The sequence below is a fragment of the Oncorhynchus keta genome, chromosome 10, assembly GCF_023373465.1.
Source record: "Oncorhynchus keta strain PuntledgeMale-10-30-2019 chromosome 10, Oket_V2, whole genome shotgun sequence".
NCBI lineage: Eukaryota > Metazoa > Chordata > Actinopteri > Salmoniformes > Salmonidae > Oncorhynchus > Oncorhynchus keta.
This window is the reverse complement of record NC_068430.1, coordinates 83242516-83264898: the sequence shown is the minus strand read 5'-3', so window position 1 is coordinate 83264898 and position 22383 is coordinate 83242516. Positions and strand designations below refer to the sequence as shown.

The window sequence follows — 22383 nt, the reverse complement described above, 5'->3', positions numbered from 1 at the left end:
TCCGTAATTCATATTAATCGATACGGGGTATACGTCCACTACACTACTCTGATACGGATCAGTGGGGATTTAAGATTTAAGAATGAAGTATATGCATTTAAGAATTAAGTATATGCAATGCCCACTAAGTGAGTGTACAGCATATACCTGTGTATGACAGGTTAAAGGAAATATTCATAGCCTGTTATACATTAAAAAGTATTAGTAAGTTCATAGTATGTGAGGATCTTAAAAGATCATGCATTCAGTATTAGTTGATAGAGATTGATAACATTCATATAATTGTGTTAAAGTTCAAATCCGTCAAGCGTACAAAGGGTACGAATTGTGAGTAATGTGTAAACGTTATATTGATTACTTTATTTTGTGGGGCCTAAAAAGTGTTAATCTGTGATCTTCTAAATGCTCTTAATCTATGAGCCTGAGATTGATTGCTCTGGTCTCCACCCATATTCCCGGGGAAATCGCGGTCTTTTCTCATTGCACTAAAAGGTGAATTGAGAAAACAACACCGTATTACTCTCGTGATTATTTCTCCCCTTTTTCAGGTACGTTATTGATGATAAAGAATAATTTAAATGTAATAACTCGCTAACATGTCAAGAGTGTTTAAGGAGTGTCTTAGTAACATCTTGAGGAAGTTAGAGTTAAGTTTGCAGAGAGTAATGAGCCCTGCTCGGTTGTAGCGAAGAATAGCATCGTACTGAGAGTAGCTGCCATTTTATGTCCATTGTGAATGAACATGTGCGTTGTTAATAAGATATTTTGCTGTGTTATTTGTATAATGCTTTTTCTGTTGTTTTGTAATGTGTTACTTTTGTAAAATGACTGCACTAAAAGTTGACTTGAGAAAACAACACCGGTATCACTCTCGTGATTATTTCTCCCCTTTTTCAGGGGCGTAACATGTATACCTCCACTACACACCTGGGAACCATGATGAACTGCTAAAACCGTCAACCACTTCACATCATTTAGCTTGGAAGTAATGTGGATGGGTTTGTCAAATAATATTCATATATTATATCACATATATACATATTCGTATGTACAGTGCAGTAAACCGCTAACGCAATTCTGAAGTCTAATACATCCACTTTTTTTGTAAAATTAGCTAATAATTTTATCTTCAATTTAAATACAATTCCAACCTGGTTTAGCATTATCTAGTCCAATTGTAGCATGATTGCACTATTTTCATCAGTTTCAATGGGGGTCTTTTTATTTGGAAGGTGATCACCCTGGCAGGGCTGGCTCCCAGGCAGCTCTGGATAAGAGCGTTTCCTAAATGACTAAAATGTAAATAAGCACCATAAGCGGAACTCAGTCGGGGTCTCAACTTACTGTTGCGAGTTCGAATAGTAGAATCCACAAGGTGCAAGTTCGGAATGTGGTGATGCATCAGCGGGTTTTCTCTTGTTCTGACAGTCGGTAGCTAGGTTTCCATTCAACTGGCGACAGATCTTCATGTGAATATACAAAACATCTGCATAAATAAAATATGGCCGTGTTTCCAACAAATATAAAAGTCACTGCGTGATGACGTAGTGCACACAACATGCACTTTTATGCTTATATTTTCATGTAGTTCAAGTTAAATGTTTTCATCTCATTTTCAACTCTAACGATAGTTTTGTCACAAACTGTTGCTTTAAATAGCAAGTTCATGTCATTCCGGGTTGTTGTTGACCCCTTGATTACCTCTTCTATCACACTGAAACCTATGAAAGGCTCCTCTACCTATCATTAGGATCACTGAACACAAGCGATGTTATTTGGAGACTGGGACTAGAAAAACCTGAACTGTTCAGCTTGAACTCTACAGCTATTCAACTAATGAATGGTATTGTCTGATTGGCTGCCATACATACTGTCCTGGTCCTAGTATCTGACCTATCTCTCGGATGATGGTGTGAGGAAGGTACTGGCATCGCCGTTCGTCATTGATGAGGCTTGCCTGTGCCCCTGTATCCCAGACTGCTGAGACAGGTATGTTGTTGAAACTATGTTTCACAATACACCTTTTACCTACTAGGTTTAACAGTCTGGTGTTTTGTGGAGAGGTAGTTTACTTTACATACCTCTAGGGGCTGGTGTTTTGTTGGAGAGGTAGTTTACTTTACATACCTCTAGGGGCTGGTGTTTTGTGGAGAGGTAGTTTACTTTACATACCTCTAGGGGCTGGTGTTTTGTTGGAGAGGTAGTTTACTTTACATACCTCTAGGGGCTGGTGTTTTGTGGAGAGGTAGTTTACTTTACATACCTCTAGGGGCTGGTGTTTTGTGGAGAGGGAGTTGACTTTACATACCTCTAGGGGCTGGTGTTTTGTTGGAGAGGGAGTTGACTTTACATACCTCTAGGGGCTGGTGTTTTGTTGGAGAGGGAGTTGACTTTACATACCTCTAGGGGCTGGTGTTTTGTGGAGAGGGAGTTGACTTTACATACCTCTAGGGGCTGGTGTTTTGTGGAGAGGGAGTTGACTTTACATACCTCTAGGGGCTGGTGTTTTGTTGGAGAGGGAGTTGACTTTACATACCTCTAGGGGCTGGTGTTTTGTGGAGAGGGAGTTGACTTTACATACCTCTAGGGGCTGGTGTTTTGTTGGAGAGGGAGTTGACTTTACATACCTCTAGGGGCTGGTGTTTTGTGGAGAGGGAGTTGACTTTACATACCTCTAGGGGCTGGTGTTTTGTGGAGAGGGAGTTGACTTTACATACCTCTAGGGGCTGGTGTTTTGTGGAGAGGGAGTTGACTTTACATACCTCTAGGGGCTGGTGTTTTGTTGGAGAGGGAGTTGACTTTACATACCTCTAGGGGCTGGTGTTTTGTGGAGAGGGAGTTGACTTTACATACCTCTAGGGGCTGGTGTTTTGTGGAGAGGGAGTTGACTTTACATACCTCTAGGGGCTGGTGTTTTGTGGAGAGGGAGTTGACTTTACATACCTCTAGGGGCTGGTGTTTTGTGGAGAGGGAGTTTACTTTACATACCTCTAGGGGCTGGTGTTTTGTGGAGAGGGAGTTGACTTTACATACCTCTAGGGGCTGGTGTTTTGTGGAGAGGGAGTTTACTTTACATACCTCTAGGGGCTGGTGTTTTGTGGAGAGGTAGTGGACATTACATACCTCTTGGGGCTGGTGTTTTGTGGAGAGGGAGTTTACTTTACATACCTCGAGGGGCTGGTGTTTTGTTGGAGAGGTAGTTGACTTTACATACCTCTAGGGGCTGGTGTTTTGTGGAGAGGGAGTTTACTTTACATACCTCTAGGGGCTGGTGTTTTGTGGAGAGGGAGTTGACTTTACATACCTCTAGGGGCTGGTGTTTTGTGGAGAGGTAGTGGACATTACATACCTCTAGGGGCTGGTGTTTTGTGGAGAGGGAGTTGACTTTACATACCTCTAGGGGCTGGTGTTTTGTGGAGAAGTAGTTTACTTTACATACCTCTAGGGGCTGGTGTTTTGTGGAGAGGGAGTTTACTTTACATACCTCTAGGGGCTGGTGTTTTGTGGAGAGGGAGTTTACTTTACATACCTCTAGGGGCTGGTGTTTTGTGGAGAGGGAGTTTTACTTTACATACCTCTAGGGGCTGGTGTTTTGTGGAGAAGTTGTGGACTTTAGATACCTCTAGGGGCTGGTGTTTTGTGGAGAAGTTGTGGACTTTACATACCATACACCTCGTGTTTTAGTCCTTTCTCTGCTGCTCTTTGTTCTAGCTGACTGGTTGCACTGCACAGTGGCTGATGTTCCTCTGAAATGTTTTTGATACCTGGTACCCTTTACATTTCCTCAGCCTGGTCTGGTTGTCTTCTCCTCGCAGGCTGCTTTGACAGCGAACGTATCTAGAGAACATCCCTGGTCATCCCTACTGCCTCTGCTCTGGCGGTCTCACTAAACACAAATGCTTTGTAAATTAGGTCTGTGTGTTGGAGTGTGCTTCTGGCTATCCATAAATAAAAATACAAACCTCTGGTTTGCTTAATATAAGGAATTTGAAAATATATGTCAAAATAAATTTAAAATATGTCCAAATATATTTTTTAATGATTTATACTTTTACTTTTGAAACCAAATTCTTTTAGACTTTTACTCCAGTAGTATTTTACTGGGTGACTTTTACTGGAGTCATTTTCTATTAATGTAGCTTTACTTTTACTCAAGTATGACAATTGGGTACTTTTTCAACCACTGCATTCAGGATACCTTCTTGCTGGGTTAGGCAATCATTCAGGAAACCTTCTTAATGCTGGGTTAGGGAATAATTCAGGATACCTTCTTAATGCTGGGTTAGGGAATCATTCAGGATACCTTCTTAATGCTGGGTTAGGGAATCATTCAGGATACCTTCTTAATGCTGGGTTAGGGAATCATTCAGGATACCTTCTTAATGCTGGGTTAGGGAATCATTCAGGATACCTTCTTAATGCTGGGTTAGGGAATCATTCAGGATACCTTCTTAATGCTGGGTTAGGGAATCATTCAGGATACCTGTTTGGTCAATAAGATATAGTATATTGTTCTGATTATACAACCTGAAAGAACATTTTTGAGTTGTGATTAAAACAATGTGTGGTCGCTCCATTCAACAAGACGCTCCTATCGAGCCATAATAAAATAGAAACATATTGCTTGAGTAAAAACAAGTTTATTTCTTTCACCAGTGTGGGTTTTCAAGCCGCTTCTCATATGATCTGGCCTGAAAATCTCCAAACACCTGGGTAGAATATCATATTCTTTTCATAATGAAAGCTGTAATGGAGTTGCGCAATGTGAGCATCTCGCGCAGCGGTGACTGTCTTGAGAATGCAGATCTGTATTCTCGCGTTGTCAGCACATATCTCGTTCTGGTAAAAGAGGGCTTCAAGACCTTTCTAAATCAAGTGTCAAGGTGAAAATCAAGCTTTGTAACATATTTGAGAACGTTTGCAAATACAGAAAGAATCATTTAGTAGTCGGATTATTTGTCCACAGGCGGCTAATTGTTGATCTGGTGCACATTGCTCTAGCTAGCTAGCTTGCTAACTAGCCATTGGAAGCTAACAGTCTATAGCAATTTTGTTTATCTACCGTATGTTTATCTACAGTGTTGTGAATCACCATATTAAGTGTCAATGTCAAAAATATATGAAGTGTAAATTGTTCATTTTTAACATGACATCCATTGGCTACTCGGATCACTGGCTAGTAAGTTAGCCTGGCTAACAAGGCCGATAGTTAAGTAGCTAAGGAGGCTAGCTAGCCAACTTAATTTCAGTATTCATGAGTGATTACAAATCAAATGTCAGTTTCAAATCTCATTTGCTTTAAACTATATTGCTCGAACTGTAAACTATATTGCTCGAACTGTATCTAGTTAGCAGTCAAGTGAGCCGAAAACGCAGTTAACCCGTCGTCGCTTCAGTCTTTGGTGCACGAGACGACAGCTACAACTAATTCCAAGCATGTGCAGCAAACTGGGTTACGCGCAATAAAAATGTGATTTATATATATATAAACAAATTTGATCACATTTTCAATCAGTCCATTTACATTTTCCAACAGGGCTATACATTTGGGTGAGGGTTTTTTTTTATCGCCTGAGTAGCCTCGTTTCACTGCCAAAAATACAATTAAACCATCTCGTGTTCAGCAAAATAACATAACGTCAAATGCAGGTAGCCTAGTCAAATAATTAACATCTAATCACATTAACCCTTACTCTCTCGCGGGAATTCCATTAACGGTCCGTGTGTAGCCAAACGTAGCTGCTGCTCGTGTTGGTTTTTGTACTGATGGAGCAAAAGCCATGACAGGGAGACATGGTAGAGTGTTAATGCGCGTGCAAGCAGTTGCTCCCGATGCCACTTGGGGACACTGCAGCATCCACGAGAGGCTCTTGCTGCCAAGGGAATGTCTGACCGCTTGAAAGCCGTTTTGGACACAACAGTGAAAATGGAACTTTTGTAAAGCAAGGCCCCTGAACTCTTGTGTATTTCCTGCACTATGCAATGATATGGGCAGCGACCACGTAACGCTTTTACAGAAGTGCGCTGGTTATCAAGGGGCAAATGTAACAGTATAACTTTCATTCTTCCCCAAACCAGGGACCCTCTGCACACATCAACAACTGACACACATTAAGCATCATTACCCATCGCTCCACAAAGCAAGGGGAACCACTACTTCAAGGTCTCAGAGCGAGTGACGTCACCGATTGAAACGCTATAAGCGCGCACCACCGCTAACCAGCTAGCCGTTTCACATCGGTTACACATGTACCTATGTGAGAGTGGATTCTCAGCCCTCACTAGTATGAAAATGAAATACAGGCACAGACTGTGTGTGGAAAATGATTTAAGACTGAGACTCTCCAATACAACCCAACATTGCAGAGTTATGTGCATCCTTTCAAACACACCCTTCTCATTAACCTGTGGTGAGTTTATTCACCATTTTTGATGAACAAATAAGGTTTTATATGTAAGATGCCTAAATAAAGAGCAAAATGATTGATTATTATTTGTGCCCTGGTCCTATAAGATCTCTTTGTCACTTCCCATGAGCCGGATTGTGACAAAGACTCTCACTCATTCTGATGTTTAATAGATGTATCGTATAGTGTGTGTGTGGCTTTACAATGATGGCAAAAAACAACATTTGACAGTACACTGACCCTGGTCCCTTTTTTCCTCAATCTACACACAATACCCCATAATGACAAAGTGAAAACAGGTACATTTTTTTGGGGCACAGAACGACAGATTTTTACCTTGTCGGCTCTGGGATTCGATCTTGTAACCTTTCGGTTACTAGTCCAACGCTCTAACCACTAGGCTACCTGCCGCCCCTACACTCTAACCACCAGGTTACCTGCCATCGCACAGCATTGAAGTTCCCCAAGAACACAGTGGCCTCCATCATTCTTAAATGGAATTAGTTTGGAACCACCAAGACTAATCTTTGAGCTGGCCGCCCGGCCAAACTGAGCTATCGGGGGAGAAGGACTTTGGTCAGGGAGGTGACAAAAGAACCCAATGGTCACGTCTGGAGGAAGCCATTTTTTGACACGGGGTCATCAAAGTTCCCTGTAACATAAGTACTTTGTGTGTGTTTTGTATGTCATGACTGTAAACACATTGTGATTGAACATTTGCTACAGAGCAAAACCCCAGTAGGCTACTGCAGCCTCACTCTACCCCTGATATCAAAGTTATTGTTTGATAAAGCGCCAAAATGAAATAAATTATTTGGGAAAACTTTTTTTTTTGTGGAAGACTGAATAAGTGCTTCAAACGGTTTGCTTGGAATGATTTGTACTGTAGCTGTGATCTCTATCTGTGAATGATTTGTACTGTAGCTGTGATCTCTATCTGTGAATGATTTGTACTGTAGCTGTGATCTCTATCTGTGAATGATTTGTACTGTAGCTGTGATCTCTATCTGTGAATGATTTGTACTGTAGCTGTGATCTCTATCTGTGAATGATTTGTACTGTAGCTGTGATCTCTATCTGTGAATGATTTGTACTGTAGCTGTGATCTCTATCTGTGAATGATCTGCACTGTAGCTGTGATCTCTATCTGTGAATGATCTGTACTGTAGCTGTGATCTCTATCTGTGAATGATTTGTACTGTAGCTGTGAATATTTAGCATGGTCTATTCCTTTATTTGCTAATCTATATATTCCAGTATTTTGTGAAACTCACCCTTCACATGTGCTTCCTCTTTTGGATCCATCTCTAGCCTTCAATGTCTGAACCAAAGTCCACAGAGTCCCCGGAGGAGAGAGCAGTGAAAGTGGAGGAGGAGGAGAGAGCAGTCAAAATGGAGGTGGAGGAGGAGGAGAGAGCAGTCACAGAGGTGGAGGAGGAGGAGAGAGCAGTCAACATGGAGGAAGAGCGAGCAGTCAACGTGGAGGAGGAGGAGAGAGCAGTCAACGTGGAGGGGGAGAGAGCCGTCACAGAGGAGATGGAGGAGGAGAGAGCCGTCACAGAGGAGATGGAGGAGGAGAGAGCCGTCACAGAGGAGATGGAGGAGGAGAGAGCAGTCAAAGTGGAGATGGAGGAGGAGAGAGCAGTCAACGTGGAGGAGGAGGAGAGAGCAGTCAACGTGGAGGAGGAGGAGAGAGCAGTCAACGTGGAGGAGGAGAGAGCAGTCAAAGTGGAGGTGGAGGAGGAGAGAGCAGTCAACGTGGAGGAGGAGGAGGAGAGAGCAGTCAAGGTGGAGGAGGAGAGAGCAGTCAAAGTGGAGATGGAGGAGGAGAGAGCAGTCAAGGTGGAGGTGGAGGAGGAGAGAGCAGTCAAAGTGGAGGTGGAGGAGGAGAGAGCAGTCAAAGTGGAGGTGGAGGAGGAGAGAGCAGTCAAAGTGGAGGTGGAGGAGGAGAGAGCAGTCAAGGTGGAGGTGGAGGAGGAGAGAGCAGTCAAAGTGGAGGTGGAGGAGGAGAGAGCAGTCAAGGTGGAGGTGGAGGAGGAGAGAGCAGTCAAAGAGGAGGTGGAGGAGGAGAGAGCTGTCAAAGTGGAGGTGGAGGAGGAGAGAGCTGTCAATGAAGAAGAGGAGAACAGGGAAGTGTCTGCTCCAGACCTAGAGGAGGAAGAAGAGGAAGTAGATAGTATCACTAACCCAGGTAAGTTCAGGTGTGGAGTACGGAGAGAGGTTGTTGCCTTGGCAGCCACAGGGGATTCCAGAACTATTGTATTGCTTCTACTTGCATCAAAAGTCTTTTAAATCCCATTTCAATGTTACCTTTCTAATTCTATCCCCATATCTGTTCATATTCCCACAGGAGAGATCTCCAACCCAGGTTCAGACAGTGAACCCAGTTCCACAGCATCAGGAAACCATAAACAACACAGACAGAGGACCTCAAGACAGAAACATCACCACTGCATGGACTGCTTCACTAGTTTCTATGATCCAGAGGAGTTGAGAAGGCACACTTGTAGGCCAAGACCTTGCACAGACTGCAGAGACTGTTTTACTTGTCCAACTCACCTCAAATCTCCCCATCAGATTCACAAAAGAAAGAAGCCTCACCCGTATGGTCAATGTGCGGAGAGATTTCAGACCCCGAGCACTTTGAAGAGGCACCAGCTTATTCACACAGGAAAGAAGTCGTACCACTGCTTTCAATGTAGGAAGAGGTTCCATCGTGTAGACACCGTAAAGGCTCACCAGAGAATACACACAGGGGAGAAGCCTTTTCACTGCTCCTTGTGTGGGAAGACTTTTGGTTGGTCAATACATTTGAAGAAACACCAGAAAATACATACAGAAGAGAAGCCTTTCCACTGCTCCCAATGTGGGAAGAGTTTTAATCAGTTATCAAATTTAACGAAACACCAACAAACTCACACAATAGAGAAACCTTTTCACTGCTCCCAGTGTGGGAAGAGTTTCAGTCTGTCATCATATCTGAAGAAGCACCAAATAACTCACACAGAAGAGAAACCGTTCAGCTGTGATCATTGTGGGAAGAGTTTTAAATTGGAAGGAAGCCTTAAGAGTCATCAGAGAATGCATAGTGGAGAGAAGCCCCACCATTGCTCCCAATGTGGTAAGAGCTTCGGTCAGGCAGGAGACTTAAAGAGACATCAGAGAATACATAGTGGAGAGAAGCCATACCACTGCGCTCAATGTGGAAAAAGCTTCAGTCGGTTAAATGTCCTAAAGCAACATCAGAGAGGACACACAGGGGAGAATCCTTTCCACTGCTCCCAATGTGGGAAGAGCTTCAGCGAGAAAGGAAATCTAAAGCAACACCAGAGAATACACACGGGAGAGAAGCCATACAGCTGTGATCAGTGCGGGACTTGTTTTAAATGGAAAGAAATGCTGAAAGAACATCAAGAAGCAATTCACAGTGCAGTGCCCAACACTGACCTTATAATGGAGCTGCCAAGCTGGGCATCTACATATCTGACTAATATTGACTGACTGTTTTTGTAATTATTCTGTTAAACCTTTTTTTACATGTACAGTGGGGAGAACAAGTATTTGATACACTGCCGATTTTGCAGGTTTTCTTACTTACAAAGCATGTAGAGGTCTGTAATTTTTTATCATAGGTACACTTCAACTATGTGAGAGACGGTTAGAGGCAGGGTAGCCTGGCGGTTAGAGGCAGGGTAGCCTGGCGGTTAGAGGCAGGGTAGCCTGGCGGTTAGAGGCAGGGTAGCCTGGCGGTTAGAGGCAGGGTAGCCTGGCGGTTAGAGGCAGGGTAGCCTGGCGGTTAGAGGCAGGGTAGCCTGGCGGTTAGAGGCAGGGTAGCCTGGCGGTTAGAGGCAGGGTAGCCTGGCGGTTAGAGGCAGGGTAGCCTGGCGGTTAGAGGCAGGGTAGCCTGGTGGTTAGAGGCAGGGTAGTCTAGTGGTTAGAGACAGGGTAGCCTGGTGGTTACAGGGTGTTACAGTAACACAGGGGGTTACAGTAACACAGGGGGTTACAGTAACACATGGTTTTACAGTAACACAGGGTTTTACAGTAACACAGGGGGTTACAGTAATAGTATTACGTTAGTCCATAACGAGGTAATATAATGAGTTATACTTTGTATCTGAGTAATATGTAGATGTAGTCAAGCCACCTAAACCTAGATTCCGAGTAGAGTCCCTCGTGTTCTAGTGTGAGTCCTTTATACTCCAGTCACGAGTCCCTTGGTAGTGTCAAAAGTTATAGTCCAACCATTTTTTTTAAAAGCTTGTTTTCATTAGTGTTGTACATTTGTAAGACTAAATATATGTACCATTTGCTGCTGTAGCTGGTATGTTGAATTATGTTGACTTCTGACAACTGTCACCACTGATTGAGTCACGAGTCGTGAAAATCGTGACTTGAGTCTGAGTCAAGTCTGAGTCGTGGACTCGAGTAGTACGTTTTATTTGTGCAAATTGATGTCAATTCACTAGTGTCTGGGTTTAACACATTAGTAACATAACATTTTACAGTAGTACTATTACTGTAACAAAACATTTTACAGTAGTACCATTACTGTAATAAAACATTTTACATTAATACTATTACTGTAACAACATTTTACAGTAGTACTATTACTGTAACAACACATTTTACAGTAGTAATATTACTGTAACAACACATTTTACAGTAGTACTATTACTGTAACAACACATTTTACAGTAGTACCATTACTGTAATAAAACATTTTACATTAATACTATTACTGTAACAACATTTTACAGTAGTACTATTTTACTGTAACAACACATTTTACAGTAGTACTATTACTGTAACAACACATTTTACAGTAGTACTATTACAGTAACAAAACATTTTACAGTAGTACTATTACTGTAACAAAACATTTTACAGTAGTACTATTACTGTAACAAAACATTTTACAGTAGTACTATTACTGTAACAAAACATTACACTAATACTATCACTAACATTTTACAGTAATATTATTAATACTATTAATTACTATTGAAATACTATTATTTTTGTCAGTAACAAGGTGCTACAATGAATTATAATTTGTATTTGAGTAATAATGTAATAAGGTCATTGTGATAGTCCCACTGAGCCCAAACCAGATGGGATGGCGTATTGCTGCTGAATGCTGTGGTAGCCATGCTGGTTAAGTGTGCCTTGAATTCTAAATAAATCACTGACAGTGTCACCACCAGTGAAGCACCATCAGACCTCCTCCTCCATGCTTCATGGAGGGAACCACACATGGAGAGATAATCCTTTCACCTACTCTGCGTCTTACAAAGAAACGGCGGTTGGAACCAAAAATCTCACATTTGGACTCATCAGACTGAAAGACAGATTTCCTCCGGTCTAATGATTTCCTCCAGTCTAATGATTTCCTCCAGTCTAATGATTTCCTCCAGTCTAATGATTTCCTCCAGTCTAATGATTTCCTCCGGTCTAATGATTTCCTCCAGTCTAATGATTTCCTCCGGTCTAATGATTTCCTCCAGTCTAATGATTTCCTCCAGTCTAATGATTTCCTCCGGTCTAATGATTTCCTCCAGTCTAATGATTTCCTCCGGTCTAATGATTTCCTCCGGTCTAATGATTTCCTCCGGTCTAATGATTTCCTCCAGTCTAATGATTTCCTCCAGTCTAATGATTTCCTCCAGTCTAATGATTTCCTCCGGTCTAATGATTTCCTCCGGTCTAATGATTTCCTCCGGTCTAATGATTTCCTCCGGTCTAATGATTTCCTCCGGTCTAATGATTTCCTCCGGTCTAATGATTTCCTCCGGTCTAATGATTTCCTCCGGTCTAATGATTTCCTCCGGTCTAATGATTTCCTCCGGTCTAATGATTTCCTCCAGTCTAATGATTTCCTCCGGTCTAATGATTTCCTCCAGTCTAATGATTTCCTCCAGTCTAATGATTTCCTCCAGTCTAATGATTTCCTCCAGTCTAATGATTTCCTCCAGTCTAATGATTTCCTCCGGTCTAATGATTTCCTCCGGTCTAATGATTTCCACCGGTCTAATGATTTCCTCCGGTCTAATGATTTCCTCCGGTCTAATGATTTCCTCCGGTCTAATGATTTCCTCCGGTCTAATGATTTCCTCCGGTCTAATGATTTCCTCCGGTCTAATGATTTCCTCCAGTCTAATGATTTCCTCCAGTCTAATGATTTCCTCCAGTCTAATGATTTCCTCCAGTCTAATGATTTCCTCCAGTCTAATGATTTCCTCCAGTCTAATGATTTCCTCCAGTCTAATGATTTCCTCCGGTCTAATGATTTCCTCCAGTCTAATGATTTCCACCAGTCTAATGATTTCCACCGGTCTAATGTCCATTGCTCGTGTTTCTTGGCCCAAGCAAGTCTCTTCTTCTTATTGGTATCCTTTAATAGTGGTTTCTTTGCAGCAATTCGACCATGAAGGCCTGATTCACACAGTCTCCTCTGAACAGTTGATGTTATGTGTCTGTTACTTGAACTCTGTGAAGCATTTATTTGGGCTGCAATCTGAGGTGCAGTTAACTGTAATGAACTTATCCTCTGCAGCAGAGGTAACTCTGGGTCTTTGTTTCCTGTGGCGGTCCTCATGAGAGACAGTTAACTGTAATGAACTTATCCTCTGCAGCAGAGGTAACTCTGGGTCTTTGTTTCCTGTGGCGGTCCTCATGAGAGGCAGTTTCATCATAGCTCTTGATGGTTTTTGCCTCACTCGTTCATGTGACAGGCCATAGCATCATGCTGCGTTGTTGACAATATGACTAAGCGCCACAAATTGCTGTTCAATGTCAGCACTCACCTGCTTCCCTCACCTGGTTCACTTGGTCACGTGACGGGACATAGCTCGATGCAACCAAGGCCAGAATAATCAAATCCCCTCATTGGCATGACCCTTCACAACAAGGTATTCAGCTGAAACCTCCGTGTTAGTGCTGGGATGGAACAAGAGCCTGCAAACCATGTGGATGGGCTGTCCAGAACAAGAGCCTGCAAACCATGTGGATGGGCTGTCCAGAACAAGAGCCTGCAAACCATGTGGATGGGCTGTCCAGAACAAGAGCCTGCAAACCATGTGGATGGGCTGTCCAGAACAAGAGCCTGCAAACCATGTGGATGGGCTGTCCAGAACAAGAGCCTGCAAACCATGTGGATGGGCTGTCCAGAACAAGAGCCTGCAAACCATGTGGATGGGCTGTCCAGGACAAGAGCCTGCAAACCATGTGGATGGGCTGTCCAGAACAAGAGCCTGCAAACCATGTGGATGGGCTGTCCAGAACAAGAGCCTGCAAACCATGTGGATGGGCTGTCCAGAACAAGAGCCTGCAAACCATGTGGATGGGCTGTCCAGAACAAGAGCCTGCAAACCATGTGGATGGGCTGTCCAGGACAAGAGCCTGCAAACCATGTGGATGGGCTGTCCAGGACAAGAGCCTGTAAACCATGTGGATGGGCTGTCCAGAACAAGAGCCTGCAAACCATGTGGATGGGCTGTCCAGAACAAGAGCCTGCAAACCATGTGGATGGGCTGTCCAGAACAAGAGCCTGTAAACCATGTGGATGGGCTGTCCAGAACAAGAGCCTGCAAACCATGTGGATGGGCTGTCCAGAACAAGAGCCTGCAAACCATGTGGATGGGCTGTCCAGAACAAGAGCCTGTAAACCATGTGGATGGGCTGTCCAGAACAAGAGCCTGTAAACCATGTGGATGGGCTGTCCAGGACAAGAGCCTGCAAACCATGTGGATGGGCTGTCCAGAACAAGAGCCTGCAAACCATGTGGATGGGCTGTCCAGAACAAGAGCCTGCAAACCATGTGGATGGGCTGTCCAGAACAAGAGCCTGCAAACCATGTGGATGGGCTGTCCAGAACAAGAGCCTGCAAACCATGTGGATGGGCTGTCCAGAACAAGAGCCTGCAAACCATGTGGATGGGCTGTCCAGAACAAGAGCCTGCAAACCATGTGGATGGGCTGTCCAGAACAAGAGCCTGCAAACCATGTGGATGGGCTGTCCAGAACAAGAGCCTGCAAACCATGTGGATGGGCTGTCCAGAACAAGAGCCTGCAAACCATGTGGATGGGCTGTCCAGAACAAGAGCCTGCAAACCATGTGGATGGGCTGTCCAGAACAAGAGCCTGCAAACCATGTGGATGGGCTGTCCAGAACAAGAGCCTGCAAACCATGTGGATGGGCTGTCCAGAACAAGAGCCTGCAAACCATGTGGATGGGCTGTCCAGAACAAGAGCCTGCAAACCATGTGGATGGGCTGTCCAGAACAGGAGTCGCATGCCCCCTTATTAGCTTTGAGATGTCATTAAGCAGTTGAGTAAACTGTCATTATAAAACTGTTATTGTACATATTTGAAGTATTTTAGCAGGGCCTTGCAGGGTTCAGATAGTAACTCCTGACCCAATACATGTTAAGGGTGCTTTAAATGACTGTCTGTGCTCGCAAAATAGTTGTATCTTCACAGACAGGAGTTTGGCTGAGACACCCCACAGCCAGTTCAAATCTAAATCTGGGAGTGAAATGTCACAAGTTGTGGCATGGATCCACAAAACAACCAATCTTGGCTCGGTCAATTCAGATCTTATTTCCCAGATCACATGTCTCACTGTAAATGTATTATGGTGTCAGCAATGTGAGGACCTCATGGTCAACTAATAAGGTCAACATAATGTGCTGGCCTGTATCGGGGGTGGCAGGTAGCCTAGTGGTTAGAGTGTATGGGTGGCAGGTAGCCTAGTGGTTAGAGTGTAGGGGCGGCAGGTAGCCTAGTGGTTAGAGTGTAGGGGCGGCAGGTAGCCTAGTGGTTAGAGTGTAGGGGTGGCAGGTAGCCTAGTGGTTAGAGTGTAGGGGTGGCAGGTAGCCTAGTGGTTAGAGTGTAGGGGTGGCAGGTAGCCTAGTGGTTAGAGTGTAGGGGTGGCAGGTAGCCTAGTGGTTAGAGTGTAGGGGTGGCAGGTAGCCTAGTGGTTAGAGTGTAGGGGTGGCAGGTAGCCTAGTGGTTAGAGTGTAGGGGTGGCAGGTGGCCTAGTGGTTAGAGTGTAGGGGTGGCAGGTGGCCTAGTGGTTAGAGTGTAGGGGTGGCAGGTAGCCTAGTGGTTAGAGTGTAGGGGCGGCAGGTAGCCTAGTGATTAGAGCGTTGGGACAGTAACTGACTCGTCCGAGCCAAGCCTTTTGGAAGAGTCAGGACAAGTGACAGCCCAATCCACTAGATGACCCCACCAAGGATCAACGTTTAGAAGTTAAACCCTTCACATCCAGTCACACAATTGGAAGACTGATTTAAATCATGGGGGAAATGGGAAGTGTTCCTGTCTGCCGGTGAAGGAGTTGAATAGAAGGAGTTGAATAGAAGGAGTTGAATAGAAGGAGTTGAATAGAAGGAGTTGAATAGAAGGAGTTGAATAGAAGGAGTTGAATAGAAGGAGTTGAATAGAAGGAGTTGAATAGAAGGAGTTGAATAGAAGGTGTTGAATAGAAGGTGTTGAATAGAAGGAGTTGAATAGAAGGAGTTGAATAGAAGGTGTTGAATAGAAGGAGTTGAATAGAAGGAGTTGAATAGAAGGTTGTCCAGTTTAACTGCAGCTTTGGTAATAGTCTTGACCTCCAGGGTTGTGTTCATTAGGCACAGTGTAGCAAAACATTAAGAAGCTGGTGGTGGCCACCGGGCTTCCTGAGTTGGTATCGATAAATGTTAAATTAATTAACCGTCACAACTAATCCAATGTGACAACAATTAGGATCAACTTGAATTTGCAAATCAATCTGAATGAAGGTCAACACACTCCGTGCCTCTTGTCACGTTACAGAGAACCTCCTAACAGGGCCGTTGCAGAGAACCTCATAACAGGGCCGTTACAGAGAACCTCATAACAGGGCCGTTACAGAGAACCTCCTAACAGGGCCGTTGCAGAGAACCTCATAACAGGGCCGTTACAGAGAACCTCATAACAGGGCCGTTACAGAGAACCTCATAACAGGGCCGTTACAGAGAACCTCATAACAGGGCCGTTACAGAGAACCTCATAACAGGGCCGTTACAGAGAACCTCATAACAGGGCCGTTGCAGAGAACCTCATAACAGGGCCGTTGCAGAGAACCTCATAACAGGGCCGTTACAGAGAACCTCATAACAGGGCTGTTACAGAGAACCTCATAACAGGGCCGTTACAGAGAACCTCATAACAGGGCCGTTTACAGAGAACCTCATAACAGGGCCGTTACAGAGAACCTCATAACAGGGCCGTTACAGAGAACCTCATAACAGGGCCGTTACAGAGAACCTCATAACAGGGCCGTTACAGAGAACCTCATAACAGGGCCGTTACAGAGAACCTCATAACAGGGCCGTTACAGAGAACCTCATAACAGGGCCGTTACAGAGAACCTCATAACAGGGCCGTTGCAGAGAACCTCATAACAGGGCCGTTACAGAGAACCTCATAACAGGGCCGTTACAGAGAACCTCATAACAGGGCCGTTGCAGAGAACCTCATAACAGGGCCGTTGCAGAGAACCTCATAACAGGGCCGTTACAGAGAACCTCATAACAGGGCCGTTACAGAGAACCTCATAACAGGGCCGTTACAGAGAACCTCATAACAGGGCCGTTACAGAGAACCTCATAACAGGGCCGTTAAATGTCACAAATTATCCAACTTTAATATGGTTTTCCTCAATTATGCTTTAACATGATGTCAAAACGCTTCCTCCAAAGGACCCTTCTAATGTTTAAATGTTTAAAAAATGAAAATATCATAAATCTTTTTTTAATTTTTTTATCTGTATTTTGTTGATCTAGCTTGGTGAGGAATCATCCTAATAGCTACACTAATGTGACATACAGACTGTGATTCTCTAGCTAACCTTCCTTTCTCCAGTAGTTAATGCTTCCTCTTTCAGAACCTGTTCATAATCCACTTCTCTCTTCCTATTTACATGATGAACACTACATCTGAAACTATGAAAATCACAACATTGAAGTAACCAACGGCAACAAATACAACAAGGTTTCTTGCCGCTTCACTTCCTGAACCCCTGATGACATCAGAGTGGGATGAATGTGTCTGATCGACTTGCCCTCGCACTCCCTTGGGGCAAAACCTTTATATAGGATTAGGATTCCACAGTATCTTATTGGTTGCAATGTGTCAACCAATGGTTGCATGCCACGTCAAATTGCTATATCATATGATGTGGTTAGCTGATAAGCAGACCCAGGCGTTTCTGAGATCTGGCATGTGTCTTCAATGTTGTCAGCATGGAGGGTGGCCATTGTGTTTCAGAACCACAGATTTCACAAAACCTGCAACTAAAGTAATCTGACAGAGTAGGTAACTGCTCACTGCTCCACGACTGCCTTCTGACAGCATGTATCTAGTCTGTGTTGGCTGACTGTTGGGCCTTCATTCCAACCTCTCCCACCACTGTGGGTTCTATTTATATCCCAGCTCATAAAACTGTGAAGCCTCCGCTCTGCTGACGAAGTGATCGAGCCTCTAACTCAATGCAATTTGAACCCTCTGGTAAACATGGATAAGTGTAACATTACCGAATACATTAAAATACTTTTTTTCTCTAGACTTGTTATTGCTTGTTGAGCAGATGGGGATTTGTGAAACTTACTCCTCAGGACTTGAACCCCATTATAAACCCGTGGTTTGGATTGAGGAGGGCAGTCCATCAGTGCAGACATCCAAGATTCACCACCATATTTGACAGTAGGTGTGTTGTTTTCTGCTTCAGAACCCTTATTTCCAAACACACCAGTGGTGTACGTGGCAAAGAGCTCGAATTTCACGTCTACTGAAACCCTCTGAACTGGAGCAACCATTTCAGTAAAGGGTGTAATAAGTCTAAATACTAATAGATTGGATTTGTGTAGAAAAATGCTATTTATCTTTGTGTAGCATGATTCATTAATTAATCAACCAATGTTGAGTTAAGGTTGGTGGAATCTTATTCAAAATGATTCACAACTTTTATGGCTGTCAAAGGTGTTTTCACCGAGTTAACCGTGGGGGCCTCCTGAGTGGCGCAGCGGTCTAAGGCACTGTATCGCAGTGCTAGAGGCGTCAATACAAAACCCGGGATCGATCTCAGGCTATGTCGCAATGTCCTTCTCCCATCGCGCACTGACTTGGGTAGCCAGCTTAGAACCATCCCTCCTTGTCCTTGTCCCATCGCGCACTGACTTGGGTAGCCAGTTTAGAACAATCCCTCCTTGTCCCATCGCACACTGACTTGGGTAGCCAGTTTAGAACCATCCCTCCTTGTCCTTGTCCCATCGCGCACTGACTTGGGTAGCCAGTTTAGAACAATCCCTCCTTGTCCCATCGCACACTGACTTGGGTAGCCAGTTTAGAACCATCCCTCCTTGTCCTTGTCCCATCGCGCACTGACTTGGGTAGCCAGTTTAGAACAATCCCTCCTTGTCCCATCGCGCACTGACTTGGGTAGCCAGTTTAGAACAATCCCTCCTTGTCCCATCGCACACTGACTTGGGTAGCCAGTTTAGAACAATGACTCCTTGTCTCCTCATCCTGGCATCTGGGAAACTGAGCCGGTGTGGTGTTTTATTACAGGTGCCTCTCAGCGCTGGATAAAGTGTCCCCTGGTGGACGTCAGTCAGGCTGTACTGGACCAACCCGTGCCTTCGTATCCCATTCAGATCTTGGTTCTGAGGCAGATGGTCTCCAATACAACTCAAAAGATGATCTGGTCCCAGATGACTATGAGACAGACACTGAGCACAAACAGACTAACAACCTAACTGAACTTTTAGCTCTAAAAATGTAGTATAGTAATTCCATTAGTGCCTCAAAATATTTATTTTACAAGTATTTTGATGACATGAAACAGAACAGGGAAGCTCAGTACAGGGAAGCTCAGTACAGGGAAACTCAGTACAGGGAAACTCAGTACAGGGAAACTCAGTACAGGGAAACTCAGTACAGGGAAACTCAGTACAGGGAAACTCAGTACAGGGAAACTCAGTACAGGGAAGCTCAGTACAGGGAAGCTCAGTACAGGGAAACTCAGTACAGGGAAACTCAGTACAGGGAAACTCAGTACAGGGAAACTCAGTACAGGGAAGCTCACTACATGTGTGAGGATTGTCTTAGCGTGGTGGAAAATGCTGATACAAAAGGTGTACTGGAGGAGCTGTGGCAATCGGAAAGACTGAAAGGTAGTTTAAAAATATATATATCCTCCAGACGTGATGCTTGGCATTCAGGCCAAAGAGTTCAATCTTGTTTTCATCGGACCAGAGAATCTTGTTTCTCATGGTCTGAGATTCTTTAGGTGCCTTTTGGCAAACTCCAAGCGGGCTGTCATGTTCCTTTTACTGAGGAGTGGCTTTCGTCTGGCCACTCTACAATAAAGGCCTGATTGGTGGAGTGCTGCAGAGATGGTTGTCCTTCTGGAAGGTTCTCCCATCTCCACAGAGGAACTCTGTCAGAGTGATCATCAGGATCTCGGTCACCTCCCTGACCAAGGCCCTTCTCCCCCAATTTCTCAGTTTGGCCAGGCGGCCAGTTCTAGGAATAGTCTTGGCGGTTCCAAACTTCTTCCATTAAGAATGATGGAGGCCACTGTTGGTACCCTTCCTACTGTTGGTACCCTTCCCACTGTTGGTACCCTTCCTACTGTTGGTACCCTTCCCACTGTTGGTACCCTTCCCACTGTTGGTACCCTTCCCACTGTTGGTACCCTTCCCCCTGTTGGTACCCTTCCCACTGTTGGTACCCTTCCCACTGTTGGTACCCTTCCCACTGTTGGTACCCTTCCCACTGTTGGTACCCTTCCCACTGTTGGTACCCTTCCCACTGTTGATACCCTTCCTACTGTTGGTACCCTTCCACTGTTGGTACCCTTCCTACTGTTGGTACCCTTCCCACTGTTGGTACCCTTCCCACTGTTGGTACCCTTCCCACTGTTGGTACCCTTCCCACTGTTGGTACCCTTCCCACTGTTGGTACCCTTCCCACTGTTGGTACCCTTCCCACTGTTGGTACCCTTCCCACTGTTGGTACCCTTCCCACTGTTGGTAACCTTCCCACTGTTGGTACCCTTCCTACTGTTGGTACCCTTCCTACTGTTGGTACCCTTCCTACTGTTGGTACCCTTCCCACTGTTGGTACCCTTCCCACTGTTGGTACCCTTCCCACTGTTGGTACCCTTCCCACTGTTGGTACCCTTCCCACTGTTGGTACCCTTCCTACTGTTGGTACCCTTCCCACTGTTGGTACCCTTCCCACTGTTGGTACCCTTCCCACTGTTGGTACCCTTCCTACTGTTGGTACCCTTCCCACTGTTGGTACCCTTCCCACTGTTGGTACCCTTCCCACTGTTGGTACCCTTCCCACTGTTGGTACCCTTCCCACTGTTGGTACCCTTCCCACTGTTGGTACCCTTCCCACTGTTGGTACCCTTCCCACTGTTGGTACCCTTCCCACTGTTGGTACCCTTCCCACTGTTGGTACCCTTCCCACTGTTGGTACCCTTCCCACTGTTGGTACCCTTCCCACTGTTGGTACCCTTCCCACTGTTGGTACCCTTCCCACTGTTGGTACCCTTCCCTTCCCACTGTTGGTACCCTTCCTACTGTTGGTACCCTTCCCACTGTTGGTACCCTTCCTACTGTTGGTACCCTTCCTACTGTTGGTACCCTTTGGTACCCTTCCACTGTTGGTACCCTTCCTACTGTTGGTACCCTTCCCACTGTTGGTACCCTTCCTACTGTTGGTACCCTTCCACTGTTGGTACTCTTCCTACTGTTGGTACTCTTCCTACTGTTGGTACCCTTCCCACTGTTGGTACCCTTCCCACTGTTGGTACCCTTCCCACTGTTGGTACCCTTCCCACTGTTGGTACCCTTCCTACTGTTGGTACCCTTCCCACTGTTGGTACCCTTCCCACTGTTGGTACCCTTCCCACTGTTGGTACCCTTCCCACTGTTGGTACCCTTCCCACTGTTGGTACCCTTCCCACTGTTGGTACCCTTCCTACTGTTGGTACCCTTCCCCTGTTGGTACCCTTCCTACTGTTGGTACCCTTCCCACTGTTGGTACCCTTCCTACTGTTGGTACCCTTCCCACTGTTGGTACCCTTCCTACTGTTGGTACCCTTCCCACTGTTGGTACCCTTCCCACTGTTGGTACCCTTCCTACTGTTGGTACCCTTCCCACTGTTGGTACCCTTCCTACTGTTGGTACCCTTCCCACTGTTGGTACCCTTCCCACTGTTGGTACCCTTCCCACTGTTGGTACCCTTCCCACTGTTGGTACCCTTCCCACTGTTGATACCCTTCCCACTGTTGGTACCCTTCCCACTGTTGGTACCCTTCCCACTGTTGGTACCCTTCCCACTGTTGGTACCCTTCCCACTGTTGGTACCCTTCCCACTGTTGGTACCCTTCCCACTGTTGGTAACCTTCCCACTGTTGGTACCCTTCCCACTGTTGGTACCCTTCCCACTGTTGGTACCCTTCCCCAGATCTGTGCCTCGACACAATCCGGCCTCTGAGCTCTAAGGACAATTCCTCCGACCCCATGTCTTGGTTTTTGCTCTGACCTGCACTGTCAACTGTGGGACCTTATATAGACAGGTGTGTGCCTTTCCAAATCATGTCCAATCAATTGAATTTACCACAGGTGGACTCCTATCAAGTTCTTGAAACATCTCAAGGATGATCAATGGGAACAGGATGCACCTGAGCTCAATTTCGAGTCTCATAGCAAAGAGTCTGAATACTTGTGTAAAAAAACATTTTTTTTAAATGTTCTGAACATTGCTGATAGAAATGTATTGAATAGAGACAACATGATTTCCTGTTCTACCTGACAGACAGTCATATCTGTTCTTCACAATACATTTCTATCTGAATGTTCTGAACATTGCTGATAGAAATGTATTGAATAGAGACAACATGATTTCCTGTTCTACCTGACAGACAGTAGCTGCA

At 44.9% G+C, this 22383-nt stretch overlaps 3 protein-coding genes and 1 long non-coding RNA gene across 25 annotated transcripts in view; 3 read left to right on the top strand and 1 right to left on the bottom strand.

Moving 5' to 3' along the window:
• LOC118372604 (zinc finger protein 883-like) overlaps positions 1 to 22383 on the top strand; it is a 70538-nt gene that overhangs the window by 25899 nt on the left and 22256 nt on the right. The gene's annotated exons all lie outside the window — the stretch shown is intronic.
• LOC127932585 (zinc finger protein OZF-like) lies at positions 887 to 11428 on the top strand. 8 transcript variants are annotated; one of them, XM_052528584.1, is made up of 5 exons: positions 931 to 998; positions 7719 to 8027; positions 8196 to 8219; positions 8430 to 8598; positions 8758 to 11048. In XM_052528584.1, the coding sequence occupies exons 2-5, from the start codon at positions 7725 to 7727 to the stop codon at positions 9906 to 9908; spliced, it is 1647 nt and encodes a 548-aa protein (XP_052384544.1). In that variant the 5' UTR covers positions 931 to 998; positions 7719 to 7724; the 3' UTR covers positions 9909 to 11048. The 8 variants fall into 8 exon arrangements, with proteins under 8 accessions (XP_052384540.1, XP_052384539.1, XP_052384541.1 ...); XM_052528580.1 differs by having other exon boundaries at positions 887 to 998; positions 7719 to 8255; positions 8322 to 8598; positions 8758 to 11428; XM_052528579.1 differs by having other exon boundaries at positions 887 to 998; positions 7719 to 8375; positions 8442 to 8598; positions 8758 to 11428.
• On the top strand, positions 12561 to 16394 carry LOC127932586 (uncharacterized). Of its 4 annotated transcripts, none has more exons than XM_052528588.1 (2): positions 12561 to 15883; positions 15926 to 16394. In XM_052528588.1, the coding sequence occupies exon 1, from the start codon at positions 13374 to 13376 to the stop codon at positions 14712 to 14714; it is 1341 nt and encodes a 446-aa protein (XP_052384548.1). In that variant the 5' UTR covers positions 12561 to 13373; the 3' UTR covers positions 14715 to 15883; positions 15926 to 16394. The 4 variants fall into 4 exon arrangements, with proteins under 4 accessions (XP_052384548.1, XP_052384550.1, XP_052384549.1 ...); XM_052528590.1 differs by having other exon boundaries at positions 12561 to 15897; positions 15954 to 16394; XM_052528589.1 differs by lacking the exon at positions 15926 to 16394 and having other exon boundaries at positions 12561 to 15247; positions 15504 to 15825.
• LOC127932589 (uncharacterized) lies at positions 16208 to 17986 on the bottom strand. Of its 8 annotated transcripts, none has more exons than XR_008146126.1 (4): positions 16882 to 17986; positions 16752 to 16829; positions 16465 to 16542; positions 16271 to 16412 (listed from the first exon to the last, which is right to left on the bottom strand). It is a non-coding gene; the product is annotated as an uncharacterized LOC127932589 (long non-coding RNA). The 8 variants fall into 8 exon arrangements; XR_008146131.1 differs by having other exon boundaries at positions 16778 to 16829; XR_008146129.1 differs by having other exon boundaries at positions 16208 to 16308; positions 16439 to 16542; positions 16752 to 17985.